Source organism: Anas platyrhynchos, chromosome 1 (genome assembly GCF_047663525.1).
Source record: "Anas platyrhynchos isolate ZD024472 breed Pekin duck chromosome 1, IASCAAS_PekinDuck_T2T, whole genome shotgun sequence".
In the NCBI taxonomy this organism is placed as follows: Eukaryota; Metazoa; Chordata; class Aves; order Anseriformes; family Anatidae; genus Anas; species Anas platyrhynchos.
Window position 1 is genome coordinate 46,505,631 of NC_092587.1, and position 17,755 is coordinate 46,523,385.

A 17,755-nucleotide genomic window follows, 5' to 3' on the forward strand; every position below is an offset into this window, starting at 1 on the left:
TCCATTAATTTTTGACAAGTTACAAAATGCTCTCATAATGCCTTATAAGGAACCTGTATGTCCGGCTCAGTTAAGCATTGGTGAGAACTACAACAACTGAGTATGAGAAAAATAAAGGTTAATCATCCTATGTGTGGAATTGAAAAATACATGATGTATTATTTAGACTTCTCAGTAATACAAGGGGAAAAATTGCTTTTTTTCGGTGATAAAATAAGACCACTCAACTATAATTATCTTTTTGTTGTGGTGTTGAGCTATATTTGCAATTCTGTTGGGCAAATGAGTTAGAAATATGTTTTGTCTTCTGCTTCAAGTAATTCGTCATGTTGCTGCCTCCAGTCACCGGTAATGTTTTACCCTGCTTTTATGTTATTTTAAATTATGTTTAATTAATTGATACTAGAAAATGAGAGCAAGCCGGTTTAATTAGAATTTTATGAATTTTTCAGTCTTTTGCCCTCCTTTCGAAGTGTGATATTTAAACTGATCTTGCTCAAGATTAAGCTACAAGTGAAGATACTCATCAAACCAATTATATCCTCCTCTGCTGTAATATCACTTATCACATTAAAAACATTGCCGCTTTACTGTTTATGTTACCATTCAGTCCAGGAAAAAGGAAAAAAAAACAACATTCTGTCCTCTTGAATAGAGTTTTGCAGCTGTTATCACACACGCAACCAAACAGTTTTTTATGTGCGTATAGATTTGACTACAGGATAATTCCTGATTTCGCTCAGGTACTCAGGTTTTTATATATTACTCTCCTCCTACCCTCCCCCATTTTTTTCCTAGACAAGCTTTGCTTGAGTAACAATTGCCAATAATCTAACAGGAAGACAAATGGTTTTTTTGTTCGTTTGTTTTTAAATGTATGTAAAGATACCTCTGCTTAGGACTACTTAGTGTTTTATGGGTTATTTTCCAAATCATCTGTATATAAAATACGTACTGGAACAGCAGAAATGTATACTTTTGTATTCCTGTATGTTGCATTTTAAAACATGCTAAGCATTTTTAAATGCGTGTTTGCCAATAACTCATCAAGCTTCCACTATAACTTCAAATGAGCTTTGCTTAAATATATATATATATATATATATATATATATTATTATTTTTTTTTGCTTCTTAATGATTTTCTGATTTTCTCAGTGGTATTTTAAACCTGAAAAATACTAACGCATAAGCCATACAAAATAATGTAATTTGTTTTTCAGGTGATCAAATTTCGTGTGTTTACCTGACACAATTTGAAAGTTTTAGTCTGTACGAAGTGTTACAATACCATATGTTAAATAGCTACAGATTCCTGTAGAGTTTGTAATTTCATTAAGTAGTGTTCAATAGTGTGTGCTAAAACACCTCTGCTTCTTTTGAATGCAGCGATACCTGTTCTGCAATGCTATGGTGCATTCTTTATTAGGGTTCTCTGAGTCTGAGTTTTTTACATCTTGTTCATCATCTGTTTTCCCTTTTTCTCTGTAAGGAATAGTCTTTGGAAGCTCCTTATTTTATTATCCCCTCCTCATCTGATGAAAATTTAAGCTATGTTATATAGTAGCATTTGTCTGCACAAGCAAAATTACTTATGTTCTCTCCACTGTTTCTTTGCATCTTTCCTCCCTCTCTTTCTACCATATGGGAATGGTTATTACTCAGCAGGATGCTGGATTTTTTTTTCCATTGGGATAATGACATCAGAAATGAAATAGTCAAATATCCCACACTACATGAAGCTTTTTTTTTTTTTTCCTTTGGTACCTTCATCCTATTTTCTTTCAATTTTTTCTTCTAGTCCAGTGGTGGAAACTTGCTATTAGAGACCCTTGAAATAGCATGAAATGGTGGCAGGAAGAGGATGGTTAATTGGTTAAAGCAAACAAACAAGACCTGCCCACAAGTGCATCCTCAGGCTGATTTGCTTTTCAATGAAATTATAACAATTGGTCATGATACCTGGAAGGGGTATTTGTTTTCTGAGCACTGACTATGAGTTCCTGATGTTGTGGTAATGTGTAAAATCATAAAACATTATTTTTAGAATTTTCTGCCTGAAAAAACATTTCTGTTAGTTTAAGTATTGTAAAATGTTTTGTAAAGATAGAAAATTTTGGCTTATCTCTAAGAAGTCTGTCTTGAACATGTTGTAATTCTTTTTTTTTTAAATCTAGTTTCCAGTTATTTTGATGGTTTTCAATAATGTAGAAGACTCTCAGGCCAAACTGTGACAGCCACGCCACCGATACAGATGTTGAATTGTTTAGCTCACATATATCTGGATAGCTTCTAAATTGCTGCACTTCCAGAAGCATTTAACTGCTGCTATCTATTATGGAGCCAGAATTAATAAACTGATTTTGGAGTTGATCTGGCTGAATGCAGGGCTGACTTAACTGTCCTTGTTCCATATTTATGTTACTGGGAACATTGAGGAGGTGTTTGGAATACCTAAAGCCAGCTCTGGCTGGCATGGATCTCAGGCTAACCATCCTGGTGATCTTCACTAGCAGCAGCAGCTTATCTATGTTTTTGCTAGCTGTGTCGATACAGTTATGGAGATGTTTTGTTTCAATTCGATGTTTCCATACTGCTTTATATTTTGATCATGTTAATAGCAAAGGCAATTTCTCAGTATTGCTTTCCTCAGTTTGAGTTGTTAGTAAAACTGGTAATAAAATTTAGCCACTTAATGGAAAAGTAAGCTTTAGGACAGAATTCCTTGAAGGAATCCAATGTGCAATTCTTGTGATTTTTATTTATTTATTTTATAATCATTGGAAATAAGATAGAAAGATCATGCAGTCTGACTCACTACTGACTAATTAGTGGGTATTATTTTAGCTCACTTGGAGGAGTTTTCATCTGTTACACTGAAGGTTCCCTTCACTAACTTCTTTTGTGGTGCACTCCTCTCAACTGAAATGAGGACAACCTTTTCTTTTAAATGTACTTCCATAATTTTGTTGCTATATTGCCGTCATCTAGACCTTTTTATTATACAGCCATACCGGGTATTTAATTTGGTATGTAGACTACATTAAAATAAACATCTTCATAAGAGAATGGTTGTGGTATTCAGTGAAAGCAATTCAATAAATTATTGAACCATTAAAACCTCTGAAGACTATGCAGGTTGGCTTTGGTGCAGGTGAACTTGCCTTTAGAAAAGCTTGGTGAAATTAAAGAATTATTTGCATGATTTTCATCATTGCTTAATTAAATATTATCATCATGCAGCAGTATAAAATGATCAAAATGCCTCATTCCAGTTCCTACGCTATTAAAATAATGAACATAAGGCTCTACTAGTACCTTTTTAATTTAATAAAATAAGGGGACACATTTTTAAAAAGCTTAAAGTATCCCTATTTAGAATATAATTAAAACATTTGCAAACTCTTACAGATAGGAGCTGTTGCGTAATCAGCCTATCAGAAATTCAGGCATGTGTTTAATGATAGATTTATTTGGATGGTACCAACAATATCTTGCTTAAAATCTTTAGGTCCGTTGTGAGTATGTAGCTTATCAAGACATACCAAAATTAATCATATCACTGTAGTTTTCAAGATAGACTGACCGTATCTTGTTTAAGTTTGAAATACTACATTTTCGACTTGAATGGGACAGACCCACTTTGTCTTCTCATTGCTGGTTTGTAAAGAGCAGAGTGGCCTTACAGCTAAAATATCTGTTCCAACTGTATGATTATGTGTTACTGGTTCTTGAAATATTCCCTAGTTTTGTATTATTGCATAGGTGTTCTTTTTAGTAGAAGAATTATCTTTGTCAACTAGGGTACTCTTTGTAGTTGTGGATGTTGCATTTTGAAGTGTATTTTTTACAGCAATTTCGTAATAAATAGGCTTTTGTGAATTGAACAGCATGTGTTCCAAGATAACAAGTATGACAGTATCAGTCACGATTACTTTCATGAAAGTGTCAGTCTCTCTCTCTCTCACCCTCTCTCTCTCTCTCTTTTAATGATGCAATTGCTTCATGGCTTAGAATACAATACCTCTTTAGTTTCATGAATCCTACTTTGTGAGGTTGCCTAGATAACTGTCTCTTGTCTAGCTTCTCTAAAGAAAGCTGGCTTTGGGGCCTCACCAGTGGACTTAGACTAACACAAGGATAGATAGATTGGGTAGCAACAGCTAGCAGCTCTTACACTTAATTTTACAAGGAAAGTCTTGAGAATTGTAGTTGCTAAAACAGATAACATCTCTCAGAAAAGTCTTTTAAAAAGAATTGTTTTTAAAGAATTTATAGAATCATAGAATATCCTGAGTGGGATGGGACCCACAAGGATCACTGAATCCAATTCCTGGCTTCACACAGGACTGCCTAAATATTAAACCATTTGTGTGAGAGTTTTATCCAAATGCTTCTTAAACTCGAGCAGGCTTTGGGGCCATTCAAGTTTTGCTGAAATCCAAAAAGATCACAGCAACTGGCTTCCTTTGGTTAACTAGATGGGTAACCTTGTCATAAAAGGAAATTATGTTCAGTAATCAGGATTTCCCCCTCATGAACCCATGTTGGCTGTGACCAATAACTACAATGTCTTCCGAGTGTTTTTCAATAACTCCCAAAATAATACCAGGCACTGAAGTGAGACTGGCAGGCCAGTCGCCTGGCAGTACCAGGGTCATCTTTTTTGCACTTCTTGAAAATTAGGACAGCATTTGCTAGCTTCCAGTCGACTGGGGCCTCTCCAGATTCATTCCCAAGAATGCTTAAAAATAATTGAGAGGTCTCACAATGACATCAAGCAGCTCTTTGAGTACCCTGGGATGAATCCCATCAGGCCCTATGGGTGTATGTGCATCACTGATATGGTGAATGTGCTGTGGACCAGATACAATAATGCTGAGATAATAGTCTTGCTGCAAATAATGTTTTCAATAATGGTTTTATATTACTAAAAACAATTTTGTACAGCTTGCTACAGATCTTTAAAAACACAGCTATCGAGTTTCTGTAGAGAATGAGAGAGATCTTGCAGAGATTTGGCAAAAAGTAACATTTTGTCTACTTACTTTAAGGTTAAAGCTGATCTTTGGAAATCACTTTCTGACAATCTTTTTCCTCTTGTTCACTAACGTTTCTCTAGAAGCACTGATGAATATTTGCATTGTTTGAAACCTGAAGATCGCTCCTTATTACACAAGAAATGCAGTTTATTTTTTCCCTTTCATTCCAAATCTGAGCACGACTTGCTGGCAAAACTCTGTTGCGTTGTGGTCTTTTAATCAAAATTCAGTTTAGATCCACATTGCTGCTGAAAATTTTGCTTTGTGTATGGGATATTCACTTAATTTGTGTATTTAATTACAGTACTTTTGAGTTAAAATGCTGCCAGTACCTTATGAGTTAATCTTTTTATATCCATTCTGTTTTCTCTAAAAGGAAATTCTTTGTACTAAGGAAGAATTTGGTCCTTTGAAGTCTACATGGTTCTATGTGAGCTAAACTAGACAAACATTTTAAAAGATGTGTTGATAACTAAATTTTGGCCTGAAGGGTTTTTTTCTTGAAAATCCAGCTTGCTTTCTTGCTGATAGTGATGAAACCTACACATTCTCTTTTTGCTTTTTATTGCTGTAATTCTGTGCAAATGTTAAATATTCTCAGGTATTCTGGTGGTAAGATTGAATTGAGCTCTGCATGTTTTGTTCACATTAGTGTTTTTTCAGAGTAGAGTTCTGGAATTTTTTAGTTGTTTCTCATGTTCTCTTTTACCTTGTACAAGATCATGCTTAATACCTAGAAACAATAGAGGTCAGGCAATTTGTCTTTTGAAGCATCTCTTTTGTAGGTGTAATTATCACAGAATCATAGAATATGCTGAGTTGGAAGGGACCCACAAGGATCATCGAGTCCAACTCCTGGCTTCACACAGGACCACCTAAGTATTAAACTATATGTCTAAGAGCTTTGTCCAGACACCTCTCGAACTCCATGAGACTTGGTGCCGTGACTACTTGCCTGGGAAGCCTGTTCAAGTGCCCAACCACCTTCTTGGTGAAGAACGTTTTCCTAACACCCAGCCTGAACCTCTCCAGAGACAGCTTCATGCTGTTCCTTTGGATCCTGTTGCTGTCCCCAGAGAGCAGAGCTCAGTGCCTGCCCCTCTGCTCCCCTCATGAGGAAGCTGCAGGCCGCCATGAGGCCTCTCCTCAGCCTGCTCTGCTCTGAGCTGAACAAAACAAGTGACTTCAGCTGCTCCACATATATCTTGTTCTCTAGACCCTTCACCATCTTTGTAGCCCTCCTTTGAATGCTTTTAAATAGTTTTATGTCTTTTTTTTATATTGTGGTGCCCGAAACTGCACACAGTACTCAAGGTGAGGAGGCTACACCAGCACAGAGCAGAGCAGGACAGTCATTTCCCTTGACCAGCTGGCAGTGCCATGCCTGATGTGTGCCAGGGTTCAGCTGGTCCTTCTGGCTGCCAGGGCACACTGCTGGCTCACGTTCAACTTGCCACCAACCAAAACCCCAAATCCCTTTCTGTGTAGTTACTATCCAGCATCTTGTCCCTCAGTCTGTACATAATATCCAGGGTTGCCCCTTTCCAGATGCAGAATCTGGCACTTACTCTTGTTAAACTTCATATTTTTGGTGATTATCCAGCTCTCTTAATTTGTAAGGATCTCTCAGCAAGGCCTCTTTACCCTTCAGGGAGTCAACAGTTCCTCCTGATTTAGTGTAATCTGCCAATTTACTTAGTATACCTTCAAGTTCTGCATCCAAGTCATTTATGCAAACTTTAAAAGAGAAGTGCCCCTAAAATGGCGCCCCACAGAACCCCACTAGTGACTGTGGAGTTAGATACTAGCGGTATTTAATGTGTATAGTAATTTGGAGCTCAGATATTTCATAGGCAAGGATGGAACATTTTTTAGAGTGAATTGCTTATATGACCAATTTCCTATTGTGAATGCTTTTGCAATTCACTTGCATCTTTATGCTATTAAAGACACCACCATGATCTTCTCTTCATTCTTTATAGTACTTGTATTCCAAATCCTGGAATATTCTGTACTGCTAAAAAGTAACTTATATGTACATATATAACGTGTAAACTGTTTTATGTGGATGAATCTACAGGATTGTGTTAAAAGTACTAGTTTAAATTTTTGTAAAGATCCTGCAGTATTATGTAACTCAAGCTGTGTGTTATCAATATTTCCCCATAAAATAATAAATATCACTAAATTCTTACTGAATCCCAGGTCCTCTGCTGAACTGACTTGTGCGTTGTAGGCCTCTGTTCAAGCAGCCAGAATATGTCCTGTTCCTCCACACATACACGCCAGTGGTTTTTACCCCTACAATTTCTGTATTTGACATTTCTGAAAATAACGCCTATACTTTTCAGTGGTTTTTTTTGTTTGTTTGTTTGTTTAATTTTCTGAAAATATATTTACGTGTCTAGCATCAGGTAGTCTGAAAGTCTTAAATATTCTTATTAATGTTTTATATATTTTCCAGTGAATCTCAGGTTTCCTTTGCAAACACAAGTTTCTTAATACAAGAGCAGCAAAACAAGAAGAGTTAATGAGGGAGTTCAGGAACTGAAATCCTGAGGGGAAGGTGTCTTGTAGGAATTAAAATTAGGATTTGACTGTCTGTCTTCTGTTTTGGAAAATTCAGTTCTGCTGCAAACCAAGTAAGAAAAATGATAATGAAGTTTGCGTATGAATTTTATGAAGTAATGCTTTTCATTTTGCAATTTGTGAGGCATAAGTGTATCAGGACTACCATGGCTGCGATGAGCTTTTGATATAAAAACTACTGCGCAGTATAGATGCAGTTTTCTGACTGTACAAGAGAGTTGTTTAGTGGAATATTGATTGATTGTTTTCATTATTTCTTTTTGATTATTTTTAAGATATTGTTCATGAAAATCTGAAAATGGGGTCAGATGGTGAAAGTGACCAAGCTTCTGGAACATCATCTGATGAAGTTCAGTCTCCCACTGGTGTTTGTCTCAGAAATCGGATACACAGACGAATCTCAATGGAGGTAATTTACTTCTCACACAAGGATTGTTTAAATTGACAAGAAAGATGGAATTTGTTTTAGTTGTTCTTTATAATTGCTTGTCTTCTCAATCAATTTTAAATGTTCTGACATCCTTAGTGTAGAGAGCATTATTATAGTAGTGCTTAAATGTCTGTCTCCAGTTGTCACAAATCAGACCATTATCTTGCGTTGTTGATGATCTGCTTGTTTTGAAAAGCTAAATATGTTTTGAAACTTTTTTCATGAAGAGTTTAATAAGGGTAGGTTTAGAATACCTTTCCTTCACATGTTGTGCAACTCATCAAGTACGTTGAAGAAAATGTGTATATATATATATATAATTTTATTTATTTATTTATTTATTTTAACATAAAACTGGTTTCTGATCTTTCTAAAACTAATACTGCAGAGAAGTGATGGTCCTGACTGCTTCAGCCTTTCTCTCTCTTCCTGTTTTTTAATGAACGGAACTTTACAGGATGGTAAACAAAAGGAGGAAAAGTACCTTATGAATAACTGTGCACATAATTTCCTTTATTTATGAGTCTCATTATGAATACTAGCCACCCTTGTGCTTGCTTTGTTGTCATTTCCCTTGGCAAAGAAAAACAGAACACTTCCCTGTTTCTTGAGTATGTAAAAGTTAACATTATAATGATGCCTTTGTTACATAAGCATGTAAAATTTTGCAGTTGCTCCATTATAGCATATATACCATTATGCATAGTTTGCAAGATTTTAAATCTTCTTTCAAAGCACGATACAAAATACAGGATTGGAGAAGCAATTCTGAATAACTTATAGTAGGGTGCGCATGCCAAAAATTTTTGATTTGTGAGGCGCTCCATTATGCTTGGAATTCCAAGACTCCAAGCATGTAATCCTGGTCCAATTCCAAGAACTTATGAATTATTTGTATTAATTATTTATATCTTTTCCAACACCTGTTTTTTCTTTGTCTGGGAATTCCTGAGTTCATCTATTAATCTCGAGTTTAATCTAAAGACTGTTAAAATTGGACCTTTTACATGGGAGACCTAATTTAATTCAATTAATTTTTGCAGGATGCTTACATTAAAAAAATTAAAAAGTCATCTTGAATCTTGCGCATTACTCTTTCAGTGACTTTCAGATTTTTTTTAATTTCAGTTTTGTTTATTCAGTGCTGATCTTCTCGTTTTTCTCTAAATTCCAACTGCTTGTTTCTGATTCTTGAAATTAACATTATTTTTTTCATTGACAGGCACAGTCAATGAGAGCAGTAATTTTTGGCAGCTATTTGTGTATATTCTGTGAGAACTTTAACATTTCCCCCAAATTACTTCAGTGTTGATTTGATGACTTTTAAAATAAGGTTTCAAGCATATGTCTGAAAACACTCTTACTTCTGAGTGTGAATTGTACTGTCATTGATAGTATTTTTTAGTTGACAGAAGTTTACTCCTTTGAAGTGGTTTGTAGCATAGGTTTTTGTTTTTTTTTTTACCTGTTTGTGCATGCTAGAGAAAAAGAACTGTAACAGTCTTTTTAGCCTTTATTAAAATACCTTTCTAATCATAATCTTTTCAGTCTACTTTATCTAGTTTCTTAATCAAAAACACCTTAAGTGATTACGTTGTCTGTCTGTCTTTGCTTCATCCTATTTTTCCCGTGGGTCGTTCTCAGTCAGTTTTGACAGATGGATAGAAATCTCAGATGCTAATTTTCTACTAATTTCTGTGGAAAAAAAAAGCTCTGAATCAGGAGAGACTACTAATGCATCTGATGCATCTACTACTGGGAAAGATGTAGCCTTTTTTAAAATACCACAGGATCCGCACAGAAGTTGAGTCTCAGTAAGAACATCCATAGAAAACCAGGTTTTCCTGGTTTTGCTGTTCACCAAATGGGATCACTTCCTTCCTTGTTTGCCTGCCTTGGGTGATTTGTGTTATGTAGCTAGCTGGTTCAATAGTAGTAATGTGATTATAAAAGGAGAAGGAAACGGTCTTTGTTGAGAAGTTTCTGTTATTTCAGTTTTGTTTTGTTGGTGTGTAGGGATGTCATCTCTAGACATTCCATTTATATCCATTTAGGATGAGTTACAGCTGTATGTTGCCCATACAGGTTGGAATAAATTAGAGTGTGTCATAGCCTTTATTTGCTGTAGTCTGTTGAAGTCATTAATCACATTTGAAATCCATTTCAAAATATATGGGATTAAAATATCCAAAGTTGGATAAACTCAGCAAAACAATATTCCTTGTTCCTCTGCATTATACTAAATGTGTCACAAGGACTACATCCTTGTGTTTAGTTTGGCTAATATTCATTGCTTTAGTAAAACTTCTGTGTATCATTTCTTAATATATGTTTGTTTCTCTCTACTGAATTGAAAGAAGTCCTGATTTTTATTTTTTTAAGGAAACAAATCAGGTAAATCTGAAACCTTGGAATAGTTCTTATTTGTAACAATTTTTTGTATATAATGAGTTTTTTTAATGCTCAAAATTCTCTAAATTCTGCAGATTAGCAGCCCATCAAAAAAAAAAAAAAATGAAATGCTTGCTGAAAACATGCTGTAGTCAAAGTGCAAATTGCTGATACTGTGTATTAGTATTCTTGGGATGTTTTGTGTATCAGAATACACATTTTGATCGTTAGTGTTCACCACACTACTACTTCCTCTGTAATTGGAAAATAATTCAGAACTAGAAATAAAATTAAAACCTTGTGGGAAAGCAAACAGATTCTCCTGTCATAGAGTCATAGAATGGTGCGACTGACTCCTGTCAGTAGTATTTGAAAGATTCTGCTGGGGAAAAGTTTGATTTTTCTGGAAAAAAATATATATATACAGATATCCTGGAAGATAGATAAGTGCAAAATACCCAATATAGATGTAAGTAGAAAAATGTTTGTTCTAGTGGAATCTTCATAGCAATAGAAACCTGAAATTTCATAGCCATAAAATGACCGTGTTAGGTAGGAAATCATCATGCTGCAATGTAAGCTAAATTTGATGTATTTTAGATACGAAGCAGTAATACTGCAAGTGAGAGAGGATCATGATCCGCAGCTGGGTTGAAAACTTCCTATCCAAAGTAGCAGCCATGGAGATAGCAGCTTTCAGTCCATCATCCCCCTAGCTGACACAAAATTTAGGCCAGTGTGATTTCTATATACAGGGAGCTTTGGAATTTGACAACATTGCAGTGATGGGACTAGGTAGATTTATTTAAAAAAAAAATCCTTGTTAGCATAATCTTAGAAAAGTAATAGAACATACTAGAATCTCATTGCATTGTCTAGACGAAATTTATTTTGCATGTAACCCACAGACTACTAACGGTCCGTAAAGCAGTTGCTTCCCCCTCCACCCCATTCAGGAACCATATTGACACTAGTTGTAAACGTGTATTGTGTGGAGAATTTGACTCACATCAGCTGTTAGTTTTTAATTTAAAAATTTACTAATACAGTGTTAATAGTAATGATTACTTAGTAAATCAGTAAAACTGTTTATCAGAGCAGATACATAGAATCACTTTTTTTTTTTTCCTAAGTTTCAGGAGCAACACAGCCTGAGAGAGAATGCCTTGACTGTGTGTATTTTAAGTGTAGGTGTTTTCATCATATGAGAAACACCTCTCCAGTTCATAGAGTTGCAGCTTAGAGCATTTTCGTTCTGATTTGCTGAAAAAGAAGGCATAGGTGGTAATGCATTAATATAAATACACGTTTCAAGCTGTAAATGTTCATTGGAGGCCTTGTGCCCTGTGTGCTGGGTAGTGAATGCTTCATTAAGGACGGTAGTGGATAAAAAATAGGGAGACACAGTCTGTGCAAATTGAAACATCTGTTTCCCTTTCCCAGAAGTCCAAGGTCTGTAAGCTGTCTTCGTATGTGAACTGGCGGAGGGCCATAACCCACTGTTCACCAGCCTGTTTCCCAGATATTTTATCCTGAGAAACAGTTCTTATCCATCTGACTGTCACATTAGTGGCAGGAGCTTGTTCCAGATCAGACTGCTCCTACCACATTGCTGTAGGGTATAATTTTCCCCTGGGAGGATTAGCTGCAGGTTTAGTGCTTTTAGCTCAAAAGAGAAAAATACAAAGGCCATGAAGTGAGGCTATAATTAGGTGTGAGTTGTACTGGTTACCTTCAGAAAGAAAAAATGAAATGTAGATGAAAAACAAGGATTTGGTGAGCCCACCCTTTTACCAGGGTTATGTCTGATACAGGAGTCTTGGCTGATACAGCCTGAATAACTAAATGGGCTGTCAGTCCAGCTAGGCAAATATACCTGATCCAGAGGAAAACACACAATATTGAGATTTAAATGAATATACTGCTAATATTTTCTGGTTTTAGGCTTTAAATTAGAACACTGCTCATAGATTGTCATTCCCATATGTAAATAGGGCACTGTAGCCTGGATAGCAGTACTGATTCAGGCTTTCAGTCAGAGGCCATACAGTGTTTTCTCCCGTCATTAGTTTTAGCAGCAGGAAAACACATTGCAGGAAGCACTGCATCAAAGACAAGCCTGAGCATTCAGCCCTACATCTCTTGCCTACTTGCCAGGGTGCCTTGGATCACTAGCAGGCATTACTACACAGTGCCTGTTGGGTCAGGCTTCGCTAAGCAAAAATTCTTCCTCCCTCCTTACTTCTGTGGCTGTCAGCTCTTTCTGCCTTATTTACTGGATTTTGTCTAATTGCCATCTGCAATTCCAGAGAATGTAGATCTGCTCACCCCTGCTGTGAATCTATGGTCAACTACCACTAGATACAAAATAGAGAAGGAAAGTGAAGCTGAATACAATCAAGACCATTTTTAATTTTATATCTTCTACATGTTCGCTGTATTACCCATTTTCAGTCATGCTTGGAAGCTGGGTCAACCTTTTGCAAAGTTACACAAGAAAATATGCTGTTCTTTTTGTGAACTCCTACTTTCAGATTCACGTGAAGCTTGACACTTTGGAAATCCCTCCTCTAAAAACACAAGTCCACATTCTAAATTACTAGCATGATCTTGACGAAAGTGGTGGAACTCCTTTTATTCTATTCGATAGGCAGACTTTGATTTCTTCTTCTGCAGAAAAAAATCGTCACTGCCACAAGAAAAATAATCTCAGCTTGGATAACGGACAGACTTCTGGAACCCGCCTCTTATTAGATCTTTTGGGAATAGGGATAACTGTCTGATATTAGTGATGGATGCCTTTTTGCCCTTCTGTTAGGGACTTCTACAATCCTAAAAGTTCTTGCAAATGCTATTTTCCTTAGTTACTGCATTTGGTGGTGCCCGAGGATGGAGTATCTGCTTTTTTGCTTTTGTTCTTTCATAACTCAGTTCCCCTTTTAAGATCCGTGCTCTAAGTCCCATGTGCAAGTAATGTACTATTGTATTGGATAGCCAACTACATCTATAGTGTCCAGCCATCTACAAATCAGATCTCATTTGGATGATTGGAATGCAGCAGATGGGAAGTTATTAGCATGTGGATGCAGCTTCATACCCTGCATTCCAGCCTCGCTGAACTGTCCAGTAGGTCAGATTTCCAGTTCCTGAATTCAAGAATTTGATTTGTTCTGAATTAGCCAATTTCCTCATGGGACTTTCCCCTGCTAGTAGCTGCTTTATGTTGATGTGAATGTTTCATTATTAGGAGTTAACATTAGAGAGTCTCTGTTAGACTGGTTGTGTTGTTGGCATTGTCTTGGATCAAAACCTTACTGCTTCTGCTGCAACTTCATTTGGTTTGCTAGTTCTTCTTTCGTTATCTCTTGGGTCTCTTGCTGTCTAGCAATGAGAATTTTTCAGGAAGAGTGTATTGGAAAGAAAAGATTATCTTACCGCTCAGGATCCTGACTTGTGCCATCAGGGCTCCAAGCTCGTATTTTTTGCTGTGATCTGTTTCTCTTTGGATTTTTTCAAAAAAAAAAAAAAAAAATCCATTTCCCTTGTCTTGCAAGCTAACCACTTTATGTTATCTTTTTCTTCTGCCCAGTTTCTCCTACTGCTCTGTTAGAGAAATTGATCAAAACATACAGAACTCTACGCTGAAAAATCAGAAAGTTGTAGTAATAAAGGAGGCAGAGCTTTTATTAGAATTTTTTACACCTCAGCTCCTACCACTGAGTCAAACAGCCACCAGACCGTCAGTATCAGCAGGGCTTATGTTAAGAGGCTAAGGCCACTTTTGGTACAATTTAATTGTACCAAATTTTTCGTGTATTGATACACGTGACAAAAAGAAAGTAATATCTCATATTTAAATTTTATTTATCCTTTCTCAGATTTTTTCAAAACTGGTTTTATGTATCACACACATTTGTTTTGTTTTCATTAGTTGTGAATAGAAGCTCTTGGAATGCAGTTTCTCTGAATACTGTATTTGTGCTATACAGTTTCAGCTTTACACCTTAAAACTGCTGGTAGAAATGTGAAATAAATGAAAAACTGCCTCTTTTTAAAAATAATAAAACATAGTTTTTATTCAGCTAATTGGTGGTCTAAACAACATATCCATGAAATTAAGATTCTTGTTAAAAGTATTTTGATGAAGAAATGGTTCAGAATGCATACTTGTGACTCTTTATGTGAAAAAAATCCTGCCTATTGAACTATAATTCTAATTTCATCATTTCAAGCATACAGATTGTTACAAATACTAATGGAAAATATTTAAAATATTTCTCTTTAAAAGTTTGTCATTACACTAAAGTAAATAAAAGCAACGCTAGCTGTTTGCATTTCTTTTTTCTGACTTTTTACAAATTATTACATATTTTTATTTGATTGGCCATAACTACTGTAGAGGTTGGTGATAATTTTCTTGAGCTGGCAGTAAAGTCCTTGCTTTGTTTATTGACGTAAATAGATGAGCTAGAAAACCGTGACTCCTAGTCCCAAAATAGAGGTTGAACCTTTGAATTCTTAGTAATATCTCATTGATTACATTTGTCTCTGCATCCCAGCATCAAAACTGACAAACTTTGTTATGCTGGAGAGGGGGCAGGGAATAAGCAATATCTATGGTCATTGGTATTCCGAGCATGAAGCAGCCTCTGGGCTCTGTCTTATGATAAAATTCCTGAGAATATTTTGCATACTTGATCTGAAAAAAAAACAACAACAAAAAAACCCTCGTGATTTAATTGATTCATGAATTCCATATCTTGGATTATTTCTGTCTCAAATATAAAAACGCTTGAAATTGATGCTTCCTTGAATCGTGCTGCATTTCAATAGAGTGGCTAAGGAACAGCATGGATTTATGGAGTGAGAAATAGCAGTGATCTTTTGCAGATGTATCTTAAGATTGTATTTTCACTACTGCTTCTCACAGAAGAAAAGGTACTTTGACACTTTCTGCAGATTTAATGTAATAGAAATCAATTCATCGTGGTTTAATGTTTTCGGGGGAAAAAATAGTATCAGCAATAACATTCAAGTACAAAGGACAACGTAGTAGTTTCATGTAAACCATGCTGTGGGAGGCATAAAAATGCACATTCTGCATCACAATGGAATCGGTTACACCTGTTTGTAGAGTGTGTTTCTGTTCTATGGTGATCACAGCAATATAATCCATGTTTTAGCACCGAGGATTTCCTGAGATTTAGAGTCAGGTAAATGTTGTCTAGCTACTTGTATATTTTTAAGTGGTCCTTTTAAAGACTTTTTATAATCTGTTGGAATAATTTTTGTCCACAGTGTGCTGTGGAACTGCAATAAAAATGATAGCCCATTTCCGAATACTTTCACAAAGGACAGACTGGTTATATCTTCTGAACACATGCTCACTCTCTCCTAGCTCCATGATAAATGGTGGTATCTTGAGTCTATTATTTGTATTACAGGCATATTTAGGAGATTGCACTCTAATTCTCAAAAGCACTAACAGTGTGCAAAGCCATTTTTTATGTGAGGGTATGAATAACTAGACAAAGAGATCTTAGTAAGCTGTTTGTCAACTCATGGTACATAAAATTTAAACATAAATAAATAAATACCGAGGTAATGATGGTTTTATGTACCAAATAGGAAAATGGGTATGGATAACTCATCCCAGCTGTTAAAATAGTGGTTTTGGTTACAGTAATTGAGGCTTGTTTATAAATACGTGAAAATAGCATGCTGTATGGATGGTATAGGTTTCTTTTGGTGGATGTGTATGCTAGTGTTTTCATTCAGGATCTTGGCAGTGTCTAAATCTACAGTGCTGTAACCAAACAAGAAAAATCTGTACACATATATTCTCTGAATCTGGGTTGTTTTTCTCTATTTGTTTTTGCCTCTGGCAATCTTGTAGTATGTCATAATTCTGTAGAGGATAAAGTTGGCTTGAACTGTGTTAACTGTCATTTGACAAAAATGCGCTGAAATTTGATAAAGCAGCCTTCAGAAAAAACGTCTACATGGTATCTGATACTGAAATGGTGCAGTAAGTACATGCATGAAAGGGTGTATATTAGTGTGTTTAAATTCTTACAGGCATAAGCAAATGTTTTTCAAGTCATTTTGTGTGTCGTGAGGTAGTGCATCATACACATTTTTACGTGAAATCTGCAAGAAAAGTATACTATAAAAAGATTAAAGATTAAAAGTGGGATTTTTTTTTTTTGAGTAAGCATGAAACTGAACTGTATTGCGTAGAGGGCTAGATGATGTAGCATTTCAGATCTCATTAAGCATTCTCCAGTGAACAAAAGCACTATAACTTATTAGTGAACAGCTTGTGCTTGCAGCTGACATGTCTTGCTGGTGCTTGCTAAAACTAGTGAGAAGGCTGATTCAGACTGATGCTTACACAAGAGAGCAAATCGTTCTCATTTGATTTATAGTGGATTGTTTGGGCTGTCAGATTGCTGTCTGTAGATTTAGAAGAACAATTATTTTTCTTTGTGAGTCTGTTAACAAAACTTCAGTGATGTTATTTAGCAGTATCAATTCCAAAAAGATAAGCTAAAATCTTAGGGAGAGGTGGGGAGCTTTTTGTCTGCTGGCATATAGTAAATAATGGTGGTCTGTGAATATAACAAGGGTGAACTGAAGAACCAAAGCAGTAAGGATCGGCATAGAATGATACAGCTTGGCCGCATTGTTAGGCTAGTCCAGTGACTAGCTGCTCCTGATGGAGCCAGCTTCCTTCTTGTCTTGGCTCCTAAACTTGCATCAGCAGGTAATTACTCACATTATTTCAAAGGGGTGGTTTTCTGCCAGTTTTGTTTCTTAAGCCACATTGCTGAGTCATTAGCTTAGAACCTCTTCTCCTCCAAGGAAGTGATGGGAACATGTGGCCATAGGCAACGGAGTGTTGGTTCTGGAGGTACTCAGCTGTTAGATTGGCTAAATGAAGCATTTAAGAAATGACATAATGAGGATGATCAGACAATATATCATGTTTTTTCCTTCTGGCTTTTCTGACCAATTGCTTGGTAATACAGGACTACCTATTTTTTCACCTCCTTCTACTTCACTGGCAGAAGCCCAAATCTCTTTCCTCTTACTGCAGTTGTGAGTGCAGGATCACCCTGAAAGAAATCCAGGGAGTTGAAAGATTAGTAGCTTTTGTAGCCCAGCAGATTTGGGAAAGGTTTATTATTGCTGTTCCAGCAAGAAAGAAGCAGTTGGCAAACTGGCACATCGTGAATAAAAATAAAAGTAGTCACAGTTTTTCATCTTTTCCAGTTGAGTTATATATACTACATTACAATTCT

At 36.0% G+C, this 17,755-nt stretch overlaps 1 protein-coding gene across 4 annotated transcripts in view; it reads left to right on the forward strand.

The window, feature by feature from the left end:
* The window catches only part of CDK17 (cyclin dependent kinase 17), a 94,144-nt gene that overhangs the window by 49,819 nt on the left and 26,570 nt on the right, over nt 1–17,755 (forward strand). For all 4 annotated transcript variants that reach the window (XM_027452337.3, XM_038184768.2, XM_038184871.2 and 1 more), the window contains one exon: nt 7,906–8,039. In XM_027452337.3, the coding sequence (XP_027308138.1) occupies nt 7,906–8,039 (134 nt within the window). The remainder of the gene's footprint in view (nt 1–7,905; nt 8,040–17,755) is intronic.